Source organism: Nesoenas mayeri (genome assembly GCF_963082525.1).
Source record: "Nesoenas mayeri genome assembly, chromosome: 2".
NCBI lineage: Eukaryota > Metazoa > Chordata > Aves > Columbiformes > Columbidae > Nesoenas > Nesoenas mayeri.
In genome coordinates this window covers 110,480,975-110,497,836 of record NC_137543.1, presented here as the reverse complement: position 1 = coordinate 110,497,836, position 16,862 = coordinate 110,480,975, and the positions used below count along the sequence as shown (strand labels likewise).

General features: G+C 36.5%; 1 protein-coding gene across 1 annotated transcript in view; it reads right to left on the bottom strand.

The window, feature by feature from the left end:
• The window catches only part of SUGCT (succinyl-CoA:glutarate-CoA transferase), a gene marked incomplete at both ends in the record, with an annotated part of 360,317 nt that overhangs the window by 290,549 nt on the left and 52,906 nt on the right, over window positions 1-16,862 (bottom strand). Inside the window, one exon of the mRNA XM_080338492.1 lies at window positions 4,697-4,792. Coding sequence (XP_080194618.1) covers window positions 4,697-4,792 — 96 coding nt within the window. The remainder of the gene's footprint in view (window positions 1-4,696; window positions 4,793-16,862) is intronic.

The following is a 16,862-nucleotide window of genomic DNA, read 5'->3' as shown; positions in this document are numbered from 1 at the left end:
TTCATAACACATTTCAACTGCAAGACATTTGACACAGAGACAGTTCAAAGAATCACAGAGTTGAGTCAGAAGGGACCCACAAGTATCACAGAATCACAGAAAGTTAGAGATTAGAAGGGACCTCAAAAGATCATCTAGTCCAATCCCCCTGCTGGAGCAGGAAAACTTAGATAAGGCTACACAGGATCATCGAGTCCAACTCCTGTCCCTACATCTGACAACCCCACAGTTCATACCGTGTGTCTGAGGGCATTGTCCTGTCTCTTCTTGAATACTGTCAGGCTTGGGGCCGTGACACATCCCTGGGGAGCCTGGGGAAGAACCTTTTCCTAATGTCCAACCTAAACCTTCACTGGCGCATCTTCCTGCCATTGCCTCGGGTTCTGTCATTGGTCACTAAAGAGATGAGTGCCTGACCCTCCTCCTCCCCTTCTGAGGAAGCTGTAGTTCTAATTAGAGCTGTTGCTTTAATATAAAAAAGTGATGATGCATCTGATGAGTTATAACAATGCACACGTCAGTCAACAGCACAGATAATTGGTTAACATAATACTTTATCTTCTGCCTTGTGGTTCCAACTTCTGTGCAGAATGGCTGTCCCCTTTGTGCATTGTGAAAACATACTGAAGTATCCTTGAGAAGACCCTGTGAGTCTTAGGACCAAACCTGGAACAGAAATATCATATTCATTGAGGGGGGGTGGGGGAGGAGGGAATACCTGTAAGAGCTTGGTTTCACCAATTTTAAAGAGACTTCCCTCAGTATGTCCCAAGAGAAAACAGCCCTATACCTTTAGCTGAAAGTTTGCCTCTGAAAGTGCTTGCCCTGATGGCAGAGTGATAAGCGGCCACATGAAACATCCTGTAAACGTGCAGCTTATGGTAGACTTTTCTCAGGAGAATGAATAACCATTCCGAATGGGCCCACTGGAAGATGAAAAAGTGAATGTCTAGATCTCACACCGTACAGGAAAGACAGCTACATTGCTGAAACCACAAGAATGAGGGAAGACCTTATCACCCCAAATGAAAGACAGTAATACAACTTTACTTTTCAGCACAATTATGTAAACCGGATGCTTTTAAGCCCCTGATTTCCTCTGGATAATCATGGAGCAGCTGTAGCTAAACAAGGTGTCTCATTATAGAAACTTGTTTAAAAAAAATTGCAGTAATTACATTCAAGATACAGCCCAGAACTCAAGGATTTTACTTTAACACTTGAAACCAAACAATTTGGGATCTGATTACATGCCCTATCACAGGAGTGACCCATTCAAACAACCTCGCTCTGATTAAAAAGCAGATATGTTCAAAGTAGAGAATTTCTCAAGAAGTGTTCAGCACTCAAAAATCAGTTTCTGATCTTGATCGATTAGGATCTAGAGTTCTCCATCCTTTTGGCACACTGCAAAGTTCACCTCCATAGAAGACCTATGGCAAACATTTACAGACAGCTTTACAAAAAAACCTGAAAGATATTGCCCACTGAAAAGAAGTTCAAACCCTTTCCGTTGGGTTGTGGTGATGAGTGCACAAAGCTGAAAACTCAGACATTTCACAGGATCATGCCACGAAGTGAGCACATTATCAGCAAATGAGGAAAACCTTGAAAGAATATGAAAATCCTTGCACAGCAAACTTCGCATCTCTTTTATTAAGAGCTTATTTCTCAGGCCAGAAATAGATTTTCAAAGGTTCGACACACCCTGGTAGTTTCAGGAAAGAAAAAACTCAGTTGCCCATTAATGCTCAATTTGTACATTTTTAAATACAAGGAAAAACAAGAAAGCTCGATCCAGAGAATACATTCAGGGACAAATTATGCTGTTAACTGTTCAGGCAAGAAGTGACAGGGAATTCAGTAGAATTACCGCGACATACTCTAAGTTAAAGTTGGCCTTGTAAAGAGAAAGAAATAGAGCCATTTGCAAAGGTATTACGAACAACATTATTCAGCTGAAGCTGAGTGAAATAAAAGCAACAATAGCATTCGTTATACACTACTGAATGTGTTACACAGAGTAGTAGAACACTTACTCTAACAATTGCAAGCAAAAAAAGTACTATTTATGTCCATATTTAAGATACGTTTTCATGAAATTTTGGTCAGGACTCTAGCATGACTGTGATCAGACTTCCATCACACGAAAAGATGACAGAAATTATTTATATTTTTCCTTTCTAATTCTGCAAAAGGATCTCTCAAGTTTACCCAGTCTTCCATGATTTATGTTAAATCTGACATGTTAGTCTGACAATTTTTAGTGGAATTGCAGGCTCTATAGCACTTCAAAGTTATAATTTACTACCTGTATGAAAACTCAAAATACACCAAATGAAAGCCAAATAAAGCTGTGGACATATGGAAAACAAACAACAGTTTGCTACCACATTGGTCTTGAAATATATAGAAATTCAGTTTTCTGATATGTGATTTTTATTATTTGAACAAATTATAATTCACTTGCACAAAACATCCTGAAACAAAAAGCACAAAATTAGCACTGTGATAGTCACATATTAGTTTAGTAAGCAAATGACAGTTTATTCAAGAACTAGAATGAGGGATGAAAGACAAGTTTCAGAGTTCTTTTCTAAATTGTATTATAAATGAGCTACTGAAGCAACTCTAAAAGCAGTACAATAGCAATGGTGAGGGTTAATTCAAGCTTCTGAAGAGCTTTGCAGTCTTAAGTATAGCTTATGTTAGTAAAGCAAAAAATAAACTCTTGAAAGCAGAATATATTTATGGTTACAATCAGAATTATAACCATGCTAGCTGATGGAATGTTAACAGATGATCCATAAACACGCATAGCTCCACCCTAATTACAAGAAAATTCACATTAAAACTGTTTATAATATTGAGGTAGTATTTCTACTATCAAGTTCAGAAACAGCATACGGAAACAGAGGAACCAGAGCTTAGACAGGATATTTTTTTTTAATAGTTATTTACATGTTGACTCATCTAGATTAAACCAGAAGATAGCTAAAGAGTCTCCATGAATTTTGAATTATATCTGGAGACCTATGAAAAAAATAAAAAGGATATTCAATGTATGCTTTTCATTTTGGCCGTGGAAATACAAAGGCAAAAGGAGATAAAAGAATGCAAGTTTCACTTATTCAGCCAAATGCAGTAGTTAAGATAAAACATTTTGTTTAGTCAGGTTTTTGGTTTTGCTTATACAAACTTTGTACTTTCAACATACCAGAGTTCAAAAAGGGATGCACCAAAAGGTCACATTACAGCAACAGAGCAGAATGTAACTACTTGCATAGCGGATGCCTGGTTACAATGGGTCATGCAGAGCTGGTTCTAGAAAATATGGCCACACAGCTACATCACGCCAAACAGAGAGCGGCACAGCCAGAGCTGCGCTGCACTACACCTGAGACAAGAACACTGCACTGCAGGGCCAACCTCATCCTTGGAGAAAGAGTTACCACATCTTCTCATCACACTGAGAACCTGCCACTTGTTACAGCAGAACCAAAACAAGACAGCTGACTATGCAGCAGTATGTACCGAAAAAGTCTCCTGCCTCAAATAGATGCAGCTCTTCCAGAAACAATTGATTTTGGTTTTACACCTGAGGACACCTGGCTGTGACATTAGTCAGTGTTCTGCATGACTACAGAAGACTTTTACTTAAGAGTTTGCTGGCTTTGTGGCTTCAAGCCACAAGCTTGTTATGATCACTACCACCTTCACCACTGGGAAGAACACAATACATTGAGTTTCTCTCACTTTCTCTAAAAAGAAAGGAGATGGTAAAGAAACTGAGTGGTGTTTAGATGCAGTTCTCCCAGACAAATGCTGGGAACTGTCCCCCTCAGGATTTAAAGGACTCCAGTCAGAAATTAAGAAATCCAGGCTCTGCCTAGCTAGTTGCAAGCATGACTACTTGATGAGAAGTGCCCCAAACAGATTCTTTTTATTAATTAAATATGTGCTCAAGTCTCCATAAGTTAGCATGACCTCCATCAAGAAAACAAAATGATCAGCTAGGAAAGAACAAAATTTTCTTTGTTTACTGGAAGAGCTTCCCATACTAGCCAAAAATAAGATAAAACTTGCAGTAAATTTTTTTTTCCTGTGCTTGTTTATATGATGAAGGTCATGTTATTTTAAGGAATTTCAACCCTTCATTAGATGTAGCAGACTATGAATTCCACTGGGGAGATCTGAGGTTTAGTGAATTCCTTTTGCCAACCTGTTGTCTCACTGAGCAACAGTGATTTGTAGCAAAATCAATGGAAAATGATGAATATGTAGAACTCCCAGATCTTTGTGATCATTTAGACTGTTCCTGTAGGCTCACAAGATAAAATACCAGAATTCGGAGGCAAAAGATTTCTCTTTTTAACTGACATGGAAGTCAGGTAACCTTTTAGAAAAAAAAAAGAAGTTACTCTGTCAGGTGAAAACTAATCAAGTCATCATACTAGCTTTAAAGTCATCCAATTTCAGCAAACACCTTTGATCTATTTCAGTGTTCTGTTACTAATCTGCTGCCGATGAAGAAATATGCAAAATGCAGAAATGACAGTGAACAACAGAACCTTGTCCTACCTAGACACAGACACTGTACAGACTACAGCAAGTCACAGGAGAAGTCAGTTCTCAGTCTCTTAATATACAAAATCATGAATTCCAAGAGAAAAAAAACCTAATGCTTTCTACTTACCTGATATGGAACAATACTCCCATGAGCAGTGCCCCAGCGTTTTGCTTCCATTTTGCAATTAAGGTAATTAGCTGCTACATGAGTGAGACATGCAACCTGGAAATGGAGAAAAAGTAAAGTATTCAGGAAAGCTGAAACTTCACTAACAAATTCTTCAAGATTTCTGTATATGTGCTTCAGATATACAAGTTAAAACAGTTATGTCACAAAACTATTGTTTATATATTACCTAATACACACACTTCTTTAATACAAAAAAAATTCAGACTATATCTATATTATTGAACTGTTTGTATCAGAACAACTCAAAAACTAATACATGTCCTATAACACTAGTAATGCTAGACAATCTAGCATTAAACTACCCTAAGAGATAAGACAGAATTACTCTAAACCTTTTGCAGAATGGTCAACTGCAGCAAATTAAAAATCAATGTCTTGTCCAAAGTCTGGTGGGAAGCATGATGGATTTGTGGGATAGAACTCACATTTCTTGAACCTCAATCCCATGGTTAAATCACAAAGGATTTTTCTCAGTTACAAGATTACCTTTCTGTTTTCTCCTACGCTTCTCATTTTACATGCCCAAGCGATGGAAAATACTTGCTCTGTAATACTAATTAAGTGGTAGCCCTTGATAAATCATCTGCCATTAGAAGATAAAGAGAGATTTATCAAGTTATTAGTCAGGCAGACAAAACCGGAAAAAGATTAATTTTGTGAAAAATATGGCATGCTAGTTTAGTAACCATAATTTGAGGAGATAAATATATACTTTATAACCACAAATATATCTTAGGACAAAGAAGTGAAAAATTCATGATGCAGTAATGCATGAAAATCAGTTGTTCTGTTACAATCAATGGCAGATTCTTTATTGTTATTTCTTTGAGAATACAGTGTGTGACTATATATCCGAGGCCAAGTAACACAATAAAACATTACAGTTAGCATGCAAGGTTATCGCTACTGCACCAGACACAAACTATTTGTTTTATGCTGTTAACTAGTTGTGCCAGTAAGTGCAACTGCTTGCCTAAACATGCTTGCCATGTGAATACTTTTTCCAAAAATATTTTCTTCATATTTCTCCCCTAGATGGAAGAAATTTGCTACTATGATCCAAGTGTTTACACTATGCTGTGCCTATTATCACTAATTACTTCAGAGTCCACCATTCACATACCGACATATGAGTTCTATCAGAATTTCTAGAAAAATATTGTTATTTTCATTTTCTTTTTCCATACATGCTGAAAAGGCAACATGAATTTGTCACTCTCACATTTAAAGCAAAACAAATATTCAACCCTAAATCATGGATACAATAACTTAGTCAAGCAGAAAACCTAGGAAAATATACCACAAATAATAACTTATTATAACTGCTGCCAAAAATATGTCTATATATACTAACTACAAACACAATGCCTTATTCCTGAATACTATTAGAAAACACTTTGTAGTTAGATTTCAGCAGCAGCTTATTATGTCCCAGTGTCACTTCATTCAGCTAAAATGTTGAACACTGTCTAGAGTTTGTCCTTCAGTCCCGAGGAAAATCTCAGCAATTAAAGAAACAGATCTCGGGGCTATGTAGAAAGGACTTTTTCTTCTGGTTTGCAACTTTTTTTGGCAACATAGAGTGAAACATGCTATTATAACAGAGAGAGTTTAATGAGTCACAAAAGTATGTTACTTATTGATAACATTTACCCCAGGCTTATCATTCCTGTTATTGTTCAATTTGAGGTCACACTCCATAGTGATTTTTTTTCTACCACAGCAAACAGCTATGCAACGATGATGAAATATTAATGGTTAGATATTCTTGTGTATTGCTTGTGTGTAACACTACACAGCTGATGGTATTCCATGCAAGTTTCACGGACAGGTGAGATTCATCCACTACAATGGGCTTTAACATTTAAAGACACAAGGATGCCCTCTGTGATACATGCATTTAACTTTCCACAATTCTGGAAGGAAACACTATACCAAACTTAACTCTAAGAGAGACATAGTGAATTAAAATCTAGTGAAAAAGAAATCCTTAAATATTAAATAAAATGGAGCCAAGATTTCATTCCCTTTCTTTGTGCTGTAGAAATAAATGAGTTTCATAAACAAAACAAAAAAGAGTTTCACAAGAAAACTCTGTCCTTAAAAAAAAGTTCTTTTTAACACAGCATTGCAAATTGGTTCAGCTTTATGAGATTCATATAATTATTTCAATGGTCAAAAACATACACATCTAGAGTTCTCCAAAGCACATGTTCACAGTACTATAGGGAAATAAAAATAAAACATAATAATTAATAGAGTCTGGGGTTGCACCAATGAAGCTTTTGCTCAAAGACTTGTTTCAGTAGCAATAGACACTAAATGTCAGACAAGTCAGAAGCTTAGCAAAGACTGAGCAATTTTGGAACTACAAGTTGCTTAGACTACGTCAAGGCCTCAGCAGTTCAACAAGATACTTAGTCTGAAGAATAAGTCAATCATTCCATTTCAATGTACCTGTCACTTGCTTGAATGCATATGCCTATATATCCTGCTGAAATGGGCTTACTTATTGCTTTTTAAATAAATTATGAAGGAAAAGCCCTTCTGGTTCCCTTTGGATTCTTTCTCTGAGTGAGGTACGTTGTTCATAGTCAAATGAGCCAGCCAAAAAGAATTAGTAGCAGTAGTACCACCATCATCATACAAATAAACTTATATTGACCATGTCAAAGTAAATATTTCAGTGCTTTGTGTTATGTATAAACACACTTAGTTGAGTGAACTCTGTGGCCTTTTGCCCCTTTCATAATAACTCTCTGATTAATTCAGGAGCCTTAAAAGATTATTCTATTTCTACTGTCCCATGAAACTGCTACAGACAGTCCCAGGACTACTGTGCTTCTCCCTTCCTGGCTCAGTTCATTGTCCCTGGTCTCCAAAGATGTACTCACTAAAAAGGCACTATTCAAATAAACCTTTCAGCATATATATGTTATGTCCTTAAAAAAGAACACAAATCATTTATCTACCTGTGCCTTTACAGTTGTTAAGCAAACTAGTTAACTATAAACATAAAAAAGATATCCTAACTGAACATTTCTACAGACATCATATTCCCTAGGAAAAAAAAAAGTTTTTAACAAAGTAAGTGCATTTCTCTAAATTCCTCTGTAATTCAAGACTCAGTTAGAAGCTCAGTGCTAGAGACACTTCTTGCATTACAAATATCTGTAGTACAATCAATCACTCAAAATGAAGTTTGGGTACATCTGTATTACATATTCGGTTAAGTATTTTTAAATCTATATTTAAAACTGCTTTCCTGGGGTGAGATGGGATCCACCCAAGGGTTCTGAGGGAGCTGGCAGAGGTGCTCACCAAGCCACTTTCCATCATTTGTCAGTAGTCCTGGCTAACCATGGAGGTCCCAGTTGATTGGAAGTTGTCAAATGTGATGTCCATCTATGAGAAAGTCTGGAAGAAGGATCCATGGAATTACAGGCCTGTCAGTCTGACCTTGCCACAAGGAAAGGTCACAGAACTGATCATCCTGAGTGCATTCATGCAGCACACAGAGGACAACTCAGCAATCAGGTACAGGCAACGTGGGTTTACAAAAGACAGGTCATACTTGTAGACCCATTTCTGTTCTCCTTTACGAAACAATCCTTAAAAGTAACCTTTGGACTGGCAACATTGAAGTATGTGTAACACAATGACACAGACACCTCTCTGTTCATTTTCTTGAAGAGACAGATCTGTGCATCCTAAATATGCACCATCAAATATCTAAAGTGTTTCTTTATTTCACATATATAAAGGGAACACACACTTCAACATTCCTTTCTGATATTACTGTTTATGGCCAAATCACATATTTGTGTTACATACTTACTTAAACCAGAACAAAAGAGAGCTGCATTAAGGTCTGAAAAGTTATGCTCTTCTTATGATGGAATCAGACAGATGGGAAACAAGATATTGAAAGCCACAAGGTGAGCAGACAACGAAAAGAGACAGAATTTCAAAAGATTTTTTTCCAAGATAGCACATCAAACATAATTTATTACAATGAGTTCACTGAGTCAATCAATAATTTACATGCAAGTTCAACAAGTGTATATGAATTACAAAAGAAGACAGGTAACTGGAAAGAGGAGAAAATAGCATTTTAATTATATTCTTTACTTTCTTCTCCTTCCAATTTTGTGTCTGCTTTCCTGCCATGTATCTTAACAAGGCTGTGGCTCTTAGCCAAGCTACTTTTTTTTTATCATTCTGTGTTTACTTTTTCTTAATGTAGGCATGTACACTGTCTTTTAGGAACTTTGAGATGCAAGCATTTTACAGCAGCACAGATTACTTATTCTGTGCTATACTACCGAACTAGTAACCCAAATACTTATTTATAACTTTGTAGGAAATGTCATCCTGGAAAATTTCAGTGCAAAGGCCAATGATCTTCCACTTACACCTTTTCTGTACTTCTGGTGCCATGGAAAAAAGATGTTAAAATTTTTCTCATGGAAAGGTAAGACTACAGTCCTCATTGGGTGTACACTAACAAAGCTCTCTTAAAAATCACTGATCCTGTGCTGGTACTTATCTACTGACCAATTTTACTGTTTTACATGTTTTCCCTTTTCCATGTTCCAATAAATAGCTTGACACTAATAAATCAACATCCGAGTTTGATCAATTTTGCTTTTGCATTTACCCTCATTGTGCTTCTCATTTTCGTATTTGTATTGAAGTTGCTTCCATGGACATGTGCAGGGAGTGACCCTCAGATCTTGCTTCTTGACTGTTTATTTCACTTAAAAAAAAAAAAAAAGTCAAAACCAAAAACCTCTGTCTCTACCAAGAAAACCCTATTCTTCTAGCTTAAGTCTAATTACATTTAGCCACAAGGCTTAATGAGACCAGAAACAAGTTCTTAGTAGCCTTCAGTCACCTCACTGATGCTACAGACAGTAGACACGTTTTATGTTACATCCTAAGCATTGGCCCAGCTGGTTCAGGACAGGACACAATGAACAGTGCCTGTTTTACCAGTTTTTAGGCAGGCACCTGTGTTTCAAATTCCTGCAACAATGAACTGGGCAGCAGGACCCACGGCCTTGCACAGGGCAACAAAGCTGCCTCAGTTCAAGGCAGCTCATTCCACGGGGGCCCAGCAGAAGGCACAGCCTTCCTAGGAGCTGCCAACAAACACCACCTTATGCCTGGGCACATAAGGGCCTCCCATCTAGCCTGGAGTAGATTATTCTGCAGGAGCTAAAAATCAGCTATAGTGCCGAACACCAGCGGGCTGGGTAGACATCCCCACCCACAAGCACACAGCAAAGCTGCTTCCCCTTTTAGAAGCAGGATTTTACAAATTCATCAGTTGTGTCCCTACATCTGTGCAAGGCAGCAGGTCTGACCTTCTCCTGATTTCACAACTGTTGGCCCATAAGCCCTCCTTCACATCAGTTTTTCCCTCCCCTTCAAGAGCCAGCAGGACTATAGCTGCTTTCAAACAGTGCTTTGCAGACCAGCAAATTCCATCAATTACTTTGAAGAGGTCTGCAAAAGCTAACTAAAAAAGTAAGATTACTATCACGTAGGCCAAGGCTCACTATTAAAGAGTCTACACCCCCTTTAGAAAATGTGGTCACTATATGAACACTGTGCTCTGAGTAAAAAGTATTTTCTTCCCAGTGACACTGATTTCTTTTAATGTGAACCTTCAGGAAGTGCTCATGAATTCACTCTCTCAAAAGAAAACTCCTGGCATCTGAAGCATCAGCAAATGGCATAATCCCAGCCACAAATACAATCCTGGAAAGATAAAATCAAATCCTTCATAAGAAATAACCACAATTTTAGAACAGGTCTCATATTAGGTACTGCTTTAGGGCCTTCCAACCAGACACTTAAGCTGGTATCGCACTCGGTACCAGTAACGACATGCAGCTTGTGAGACTTGCTGATCAAAGTCAGCCACTTGATCAAATATCACAAGACAAATCACAGTTACAGCATTGTGTGCTATAAACTAGAAACAATAAAAAATACAGGCAATGAGCAAAACAAAAGTAACATATTTGAACATGCTCTTTTGGACATGGATTCCCAGAGAGGAACAAAGCTAAAGAGAACAAAACAGACTTTAAAGTGCACAATTGTGTAAATATTTTCATGTGAAAATTATGGCTGAAAACAACTCTTGCTGTATTAAAAAAAGTTTAGACTACATAAATATAGAGAAACTGGTGTATCTTTAAAAACGCAAGGCTTTTGTGTAGCAGAGAACTGCTGAGTTCAGTGAAATATAACAGCAACAAAAAAGAACTGATGTACAAATAAATTTTTTAATGAACTATTTAGAGCCTACAGCAGACCAGAATGAATGCTTCTGTGCTTGCCACAACATGCAGATCACCTCCTGACTAAGATTCAGTTAGCATTAACAACAGCAAAGACTGATGCAACTAACAGATGTAGAACTCGAAATTTCAAAAACATATATTATTCTGCACAGAGTTCCAAGATAAAGTAAATGTTAAATGGACTCCTGTATCTCTTTAGTGTCCACTTAAAAAACAAACGAACAAACAACAAAAAAAATCCACAAAACACCACCACCACCACCAGTAAAGACATTCAGACGAATTTTAGGTGAAGGATCAGAAATAAAAATCCTGACCATAGAATCCATTAGACAACACTGGTGTGAAGGAGAAAAAGAAAAAAAATAAATTAAGTGAGCTCTGGTCAAAGAAAGCAGCATTTTAAAATTAAGAATAAATTACACTTTCTTGATTAAAATAAAATACTAATAAAGATTTTCTGAAAGCGTAAAAAAAATACTGCTATAATACAACCACTGGAAAATTTCCTGTTTCAGCTTCATAATAGCACAGCAACAGCTCTAAGGAATCTATCACTTTACAAAAGAAAAAAAACCCAACAACCTATTAAACAGAATAACCACATTTAAAATAAAAAAAAAAACGACCTCCAAAGTTAGTCTGTATAGTCTGTGTAAGATCTTGGTGCACTTACATACAAACCTTACTCATATGATCCTATACAATTTTTCTATTGAACTTCTGACTCATTTAATTAGTAAGTACTTATTGAATATTTACTTTTAACATATTTGGGAATACACAGCCCAAACGCTCCACTGAATCTCCTAGAGAGCCCTACCAGGTTTCATGCACATCAGATGTCATACACATTGCACCTTCTGCCACCCTGAGTTCCTTTCAAAAGATACTCCCCTGAAACAAGGGTAATTCATCTGCCAGATTTCAAGTTTCCACTCCCAAGAATGAAGGCACTGAGTTTCTTAAGGGGGAGGTGGAAAGCCCATCAACGTATTTTCCCATAACTTGTTCCTGGAAACAGATGAATCATTTTAATAGTAGCTTTGAAAACAAATCTCTTTTTGGCAATTCCATGACATGGAAAATTCAGCCAAAACAGTTAAAACTTTGGCGAAGTTGTAAAAACTGAAATCAGACTCTGATAACAGACACATCAGACAACCTTAACTGTAAACGACACTTCTACAATCATTTACTCAAATCTCCACCTTCTCTAAAGAATATGTATCCACCAAAATATTAAACGCATTACACTCTGTATTTTCACACAGTTTTACTAAGTCCAGGCAAAATTCAACTTACGAAAAGTTTCTTCTGCTACATTCCACAGGGGGTTTTTTAATACTATAACACGTTTTTTTATATTATTCCATAATTATAGCCTTTCCCACCAAGAACCTATGTATTTAATATTAATTACAACTTATCTGGTTTTTAACTCTATGCAATGATGCCTGGTTCTATTTCATTGACTGTTTGGAAATAGCACAAATCAAGTTCTCAGAGTGGTTTCTATTCATGAGAAGAATTGCAAGCATACTTGCAAAACAGAGAACAATTTGTACTTAAAAACAGCAGCCATATTTGACAGCTGAGAATGAAAAGCGCAAAACATACGAAGAAAATCAAGACAAACAGATTTTGGTCAAATGAAAATCCATGACCTGTGGCAACGGGCATCGGAATTAACTCTTGCAATTTTTTCTTATTATTTGTAATAGTGTAGGATCCAGAGGCTTCAATTTGGCTGCTACATACATTTAATGAAGGATTTTATTGTTTTACTTCATCAGTAATAAGGATAGTTTTCTATGGAAAAGAAGCTGTATTAAGGCACTTTTCACTTTTTATTTTATTATTAGAAACAGTGCCATTTACAATGAAAATCGACATACACCTAACCATTTACAGCACTCATCTTTTTGTCTCCACATTTATCAGCATTAATACTTGCACAGAAAAAACAAGGTGTGCTTGTCTGCTCCTGACAATGTCTTTTTCATCTTACCTGTGGAGAATTGTCCCTCCACAAAAATAATAGTATTTCATCAGCTTGTGCTGCAGCAGTGCAAGCAGGTAGATTTTTAGATTTTTTTGTTTGATATACAGGAAGGCACATACAGAAATGAGCCGTGTCTGCTTGGCTGGATGAGAAACATGCAAATATTCCACCCCTACTATCTCAGCCAAGTCTCCTCTGCCCGTAACAGGATTCTCTCAGCAGAACAACCCCGGCATTAGCTGTAACACTGAAAGGTCTCTGGATGCTACCCATTAAGTACTTATGTGCTAATGCACTACAGGGATGACACAAGAAACAAACCCATGCAATTGAACAAAATATTTGAAATAGGATGTTTTACAATGCACAAGATTCTGTGCCTCTGCAGCATTAACGAACATCCACCATTCGGTAACCCCCAGTGCCTTTTTGAGCACTTTAATGCTGTCCGCAATGCAGATGTGGTTCATTACTGAGCTGTTAAACAGCATACGAGTCAGAGAAATATGGTCCAAAGTTCTATTTGATTTGAGAAATAAATGGGTTAGTATTGCCAGTGAGTCTGGAGTCAAACTATGGTGCTTCTGCCTGATAATGCATTTTGTATAGTGACAACAAATTTCCAAATGATTCTCTGAAGAAGGAAGTATTTCCTTAATCAATCTTCAAAAACTATTCAAATAACGCCATCAAAAAAAATTGTTAAAGAGTAAGTTTGAATGAAAATAATGTCACATAATTGTATATCAGAGAAATCTAGTACTGCAAATATTCATTCCAAAGAAGGCAAAGCATTTTTACAAATAACTGAACTCTGACTTTTAGATAGACTATAATGGATACTTGGTTTTGAAGTCCTAAACCAGAGTCACACTTTCTTTTTTTTTTATAGCTTTCACTATAATATCATACATAACTAATGAATTATGACTTCTAGTCTAATCACAAGTCACTACCCTTTAAAGTCTGCAATTTAACTGATGAGCCAGAAGCAATATAGTGCTGAATAATACAGAGAAACACAGTCACAGCAGCAGAACTTCATCAGAACAAAAACAAGTCCTTAGCCCAAATTTGTTTCAGCATTGTTCTTTACATTACCTGTTCCATAAATTATAATCTACAGAGAAACTACAGTCAGAGCTATATTAGGCAATCAAACCCAGCAGCATTAAATCGATAGCTAGCGTTCCATCAGCATCCTCAAAAATGACATACTTGTAAAGGTTTACTGGATTTCCAGAGGTTCAACACCACACAGAAATCAGTTGATTTGCCAACTTAAAATTTTCCATGACATAAAATTGAAACCTCTTCCATCAAGTTACAGCACTTCTCCCTGCCATTTACATAAATAGTGCATGGGTGCTGAAAGGCCTTATCCAAATTTAACCTATTACAGAACAACTTCTGAACTCTTACATGAGATTACAGGGAGGGTTAAGTATTTGGGATACACTAAAAGTGCTTATTCTGCTACCAACTGCTTAAAAAAATCCCCATTATTTTGAACTACCCTGGTTATTACACTTGGTATGATCTTGAAATATAATCTGTGGTTAATAAATTACAACAAACATCTCAATTCCATTTGCAGAATCACACTCTTATTCTAAAGTCATCTAAATAATAAACTCATTAAAAGAAATGTCCTCAAACTCTCTTCTATATCCAGTCCAGATAGCCATTTTATTTTTCCTATGTATAAAAAGGGCAAATTTTTCCTATCTCTTTCCTAGTCTTTCTCTAATTGATGACAGAGGTAGCTCAACACAGAAAAATGGGGCTGCAACACATTCAGGCTTAGTTTCATTAGCACAAGAACAATAGTAGCAAAGACAAAAAGGCACAGAATGTACTGTCAGATAGCAGCTAAAGAAATAATTCCCTCGCAGTCTGGGTATGTACTCTGTTTACAGGGTAAAGAAAGCCACTAAATAAGTCCAAGATTCATTTGGAATATGATCTACCATTGACTTTTTGCATAACTAATCATTAGAAATCACAACACACATTCCACAGAGTCCAATATTAAATTGAGTTACTGTCATGCTAGTATGGTCTTTTAGTCTATTCAATAAAATTCTGGCTACTTAAAACCCCAAGGGATAAGTTCTGTTCCTAGTTATACTGATGTCCTCAATGGAAATTATCAGGAATAGCAGCCAAAAAAAGTGTTTAATGCACAGTATACATTTGAAGAAATGTTCACAATAATTCAGATTTTATTATCTTTCCACATGAGAGCTATGCAGTGAAAAAGACAATGTCTCCATACAATACATACACAATTTTTCATGATGACAGAGATTAAGAATACAATGTTTTGCAAAGATGATGCTTGTGAAAAAGAACTCCTTATTCAAACCATACCCAAAACAAGACAACTGTATAACAGCCCTCCTAGCCGGCCTCCAAAATCTCCAGCAGCAATGACCTCTAAAAGAGCAGATTTTCCTTCTGTAGTCAGTCAACTCACAACTCTCAGTTAGCAAGCAGAGAAACAACAAGATACAGTCAAAACACCTGAACAGTATTTGAGTTCCAAGATTGATATTTCTCACTAAACTTACTGCTCAGAGATCCTGTGATGCCATATTTATCCTACAGGCAGTATGTAATTGTTACCAGTTTCAGCCACACTCACTAATTTGTAAAAGACATATCATGAAAGTCCCAATAGAGAGCACTAAAAGCACTTAAACTAGATAAGCCTTAAAAACACAATCATCTTGGGAAAAAGAGACGCAGAAACAAAAACTAATAGTTTCTAAAGCTCATCATCATCTCAGTAAACTAAGTGCCAAACTGAAGCACATACATGGAATACAGAAAATAATTTATATTATGTATCTATTTGCTACGTTTTTCTAGGGTCACTTCAAAATGTTGAGAAGATTTTGAGTTTGCTATGGCACATACAAACTAAAACATAGTAATCAGAAGCAGAAAAGTGTCTGATGAACAATCATATAATACAAACAATATTAACCACATTATTCTGTCTGTGGAATTTGGGAAAAAAAAATACACTCTAAAATTGCAGAAATGTTAAATGCAAAATATTTCTTGCAGATTTTCAATCCAAGAGAAACCAACTTATTACAGTATTTGATGGAGCCTGGTAGTAATTAAATACAGGAAGGATATTAAAACTTCCAAGAGATTTTTTCTAAAACCACAACAGAAGAAAAGGCACAATTGCATAATTGGAACCAAATCCAAAGACCACTTCCTTCTTATTTACTAGCATCATTTAAAGGACACTATTTAGATGCTGATGCTGAAAGTCCTGGAGCTGGCAACTGTAAATCATCTAAAAGCCAAAAGTTTCAAAGGAATTGTATGACATGGGTTAAAAGTTTGTAGATGAGAGATATAGAAAGTTAGTGCTCACTGCAAAACCACATCCTAGTAGTCACCGTATATCTCAATAAAAACCTAGAATTCTATTTTGTTGTGGGGCAAGAAATTCTCTTTGGTAGTAACAAGCCACTATAAAGCTATAGGGCAAAAACATTTGATAAACAGAATTTGAAAGAAAGATGTCTTTTAAGATATTCTAAAAATAACGTATCTTTAGAGAACAGGATTTCACTTATTGCTTGGCTCTACACAGACAAGTTAAATACTGAACAAACTTGCCAGTTAGTGGGATATTTCTTTAACAAGCTTCAGATCATTTTCATTGGCAGTTGAATTCAGTTCAGCGCTCTTTGTCATTAGCATATCTGTGCAGGAAATTAAAAGAATCATCCAGGCCCTCCTCCCAACCCAAAAA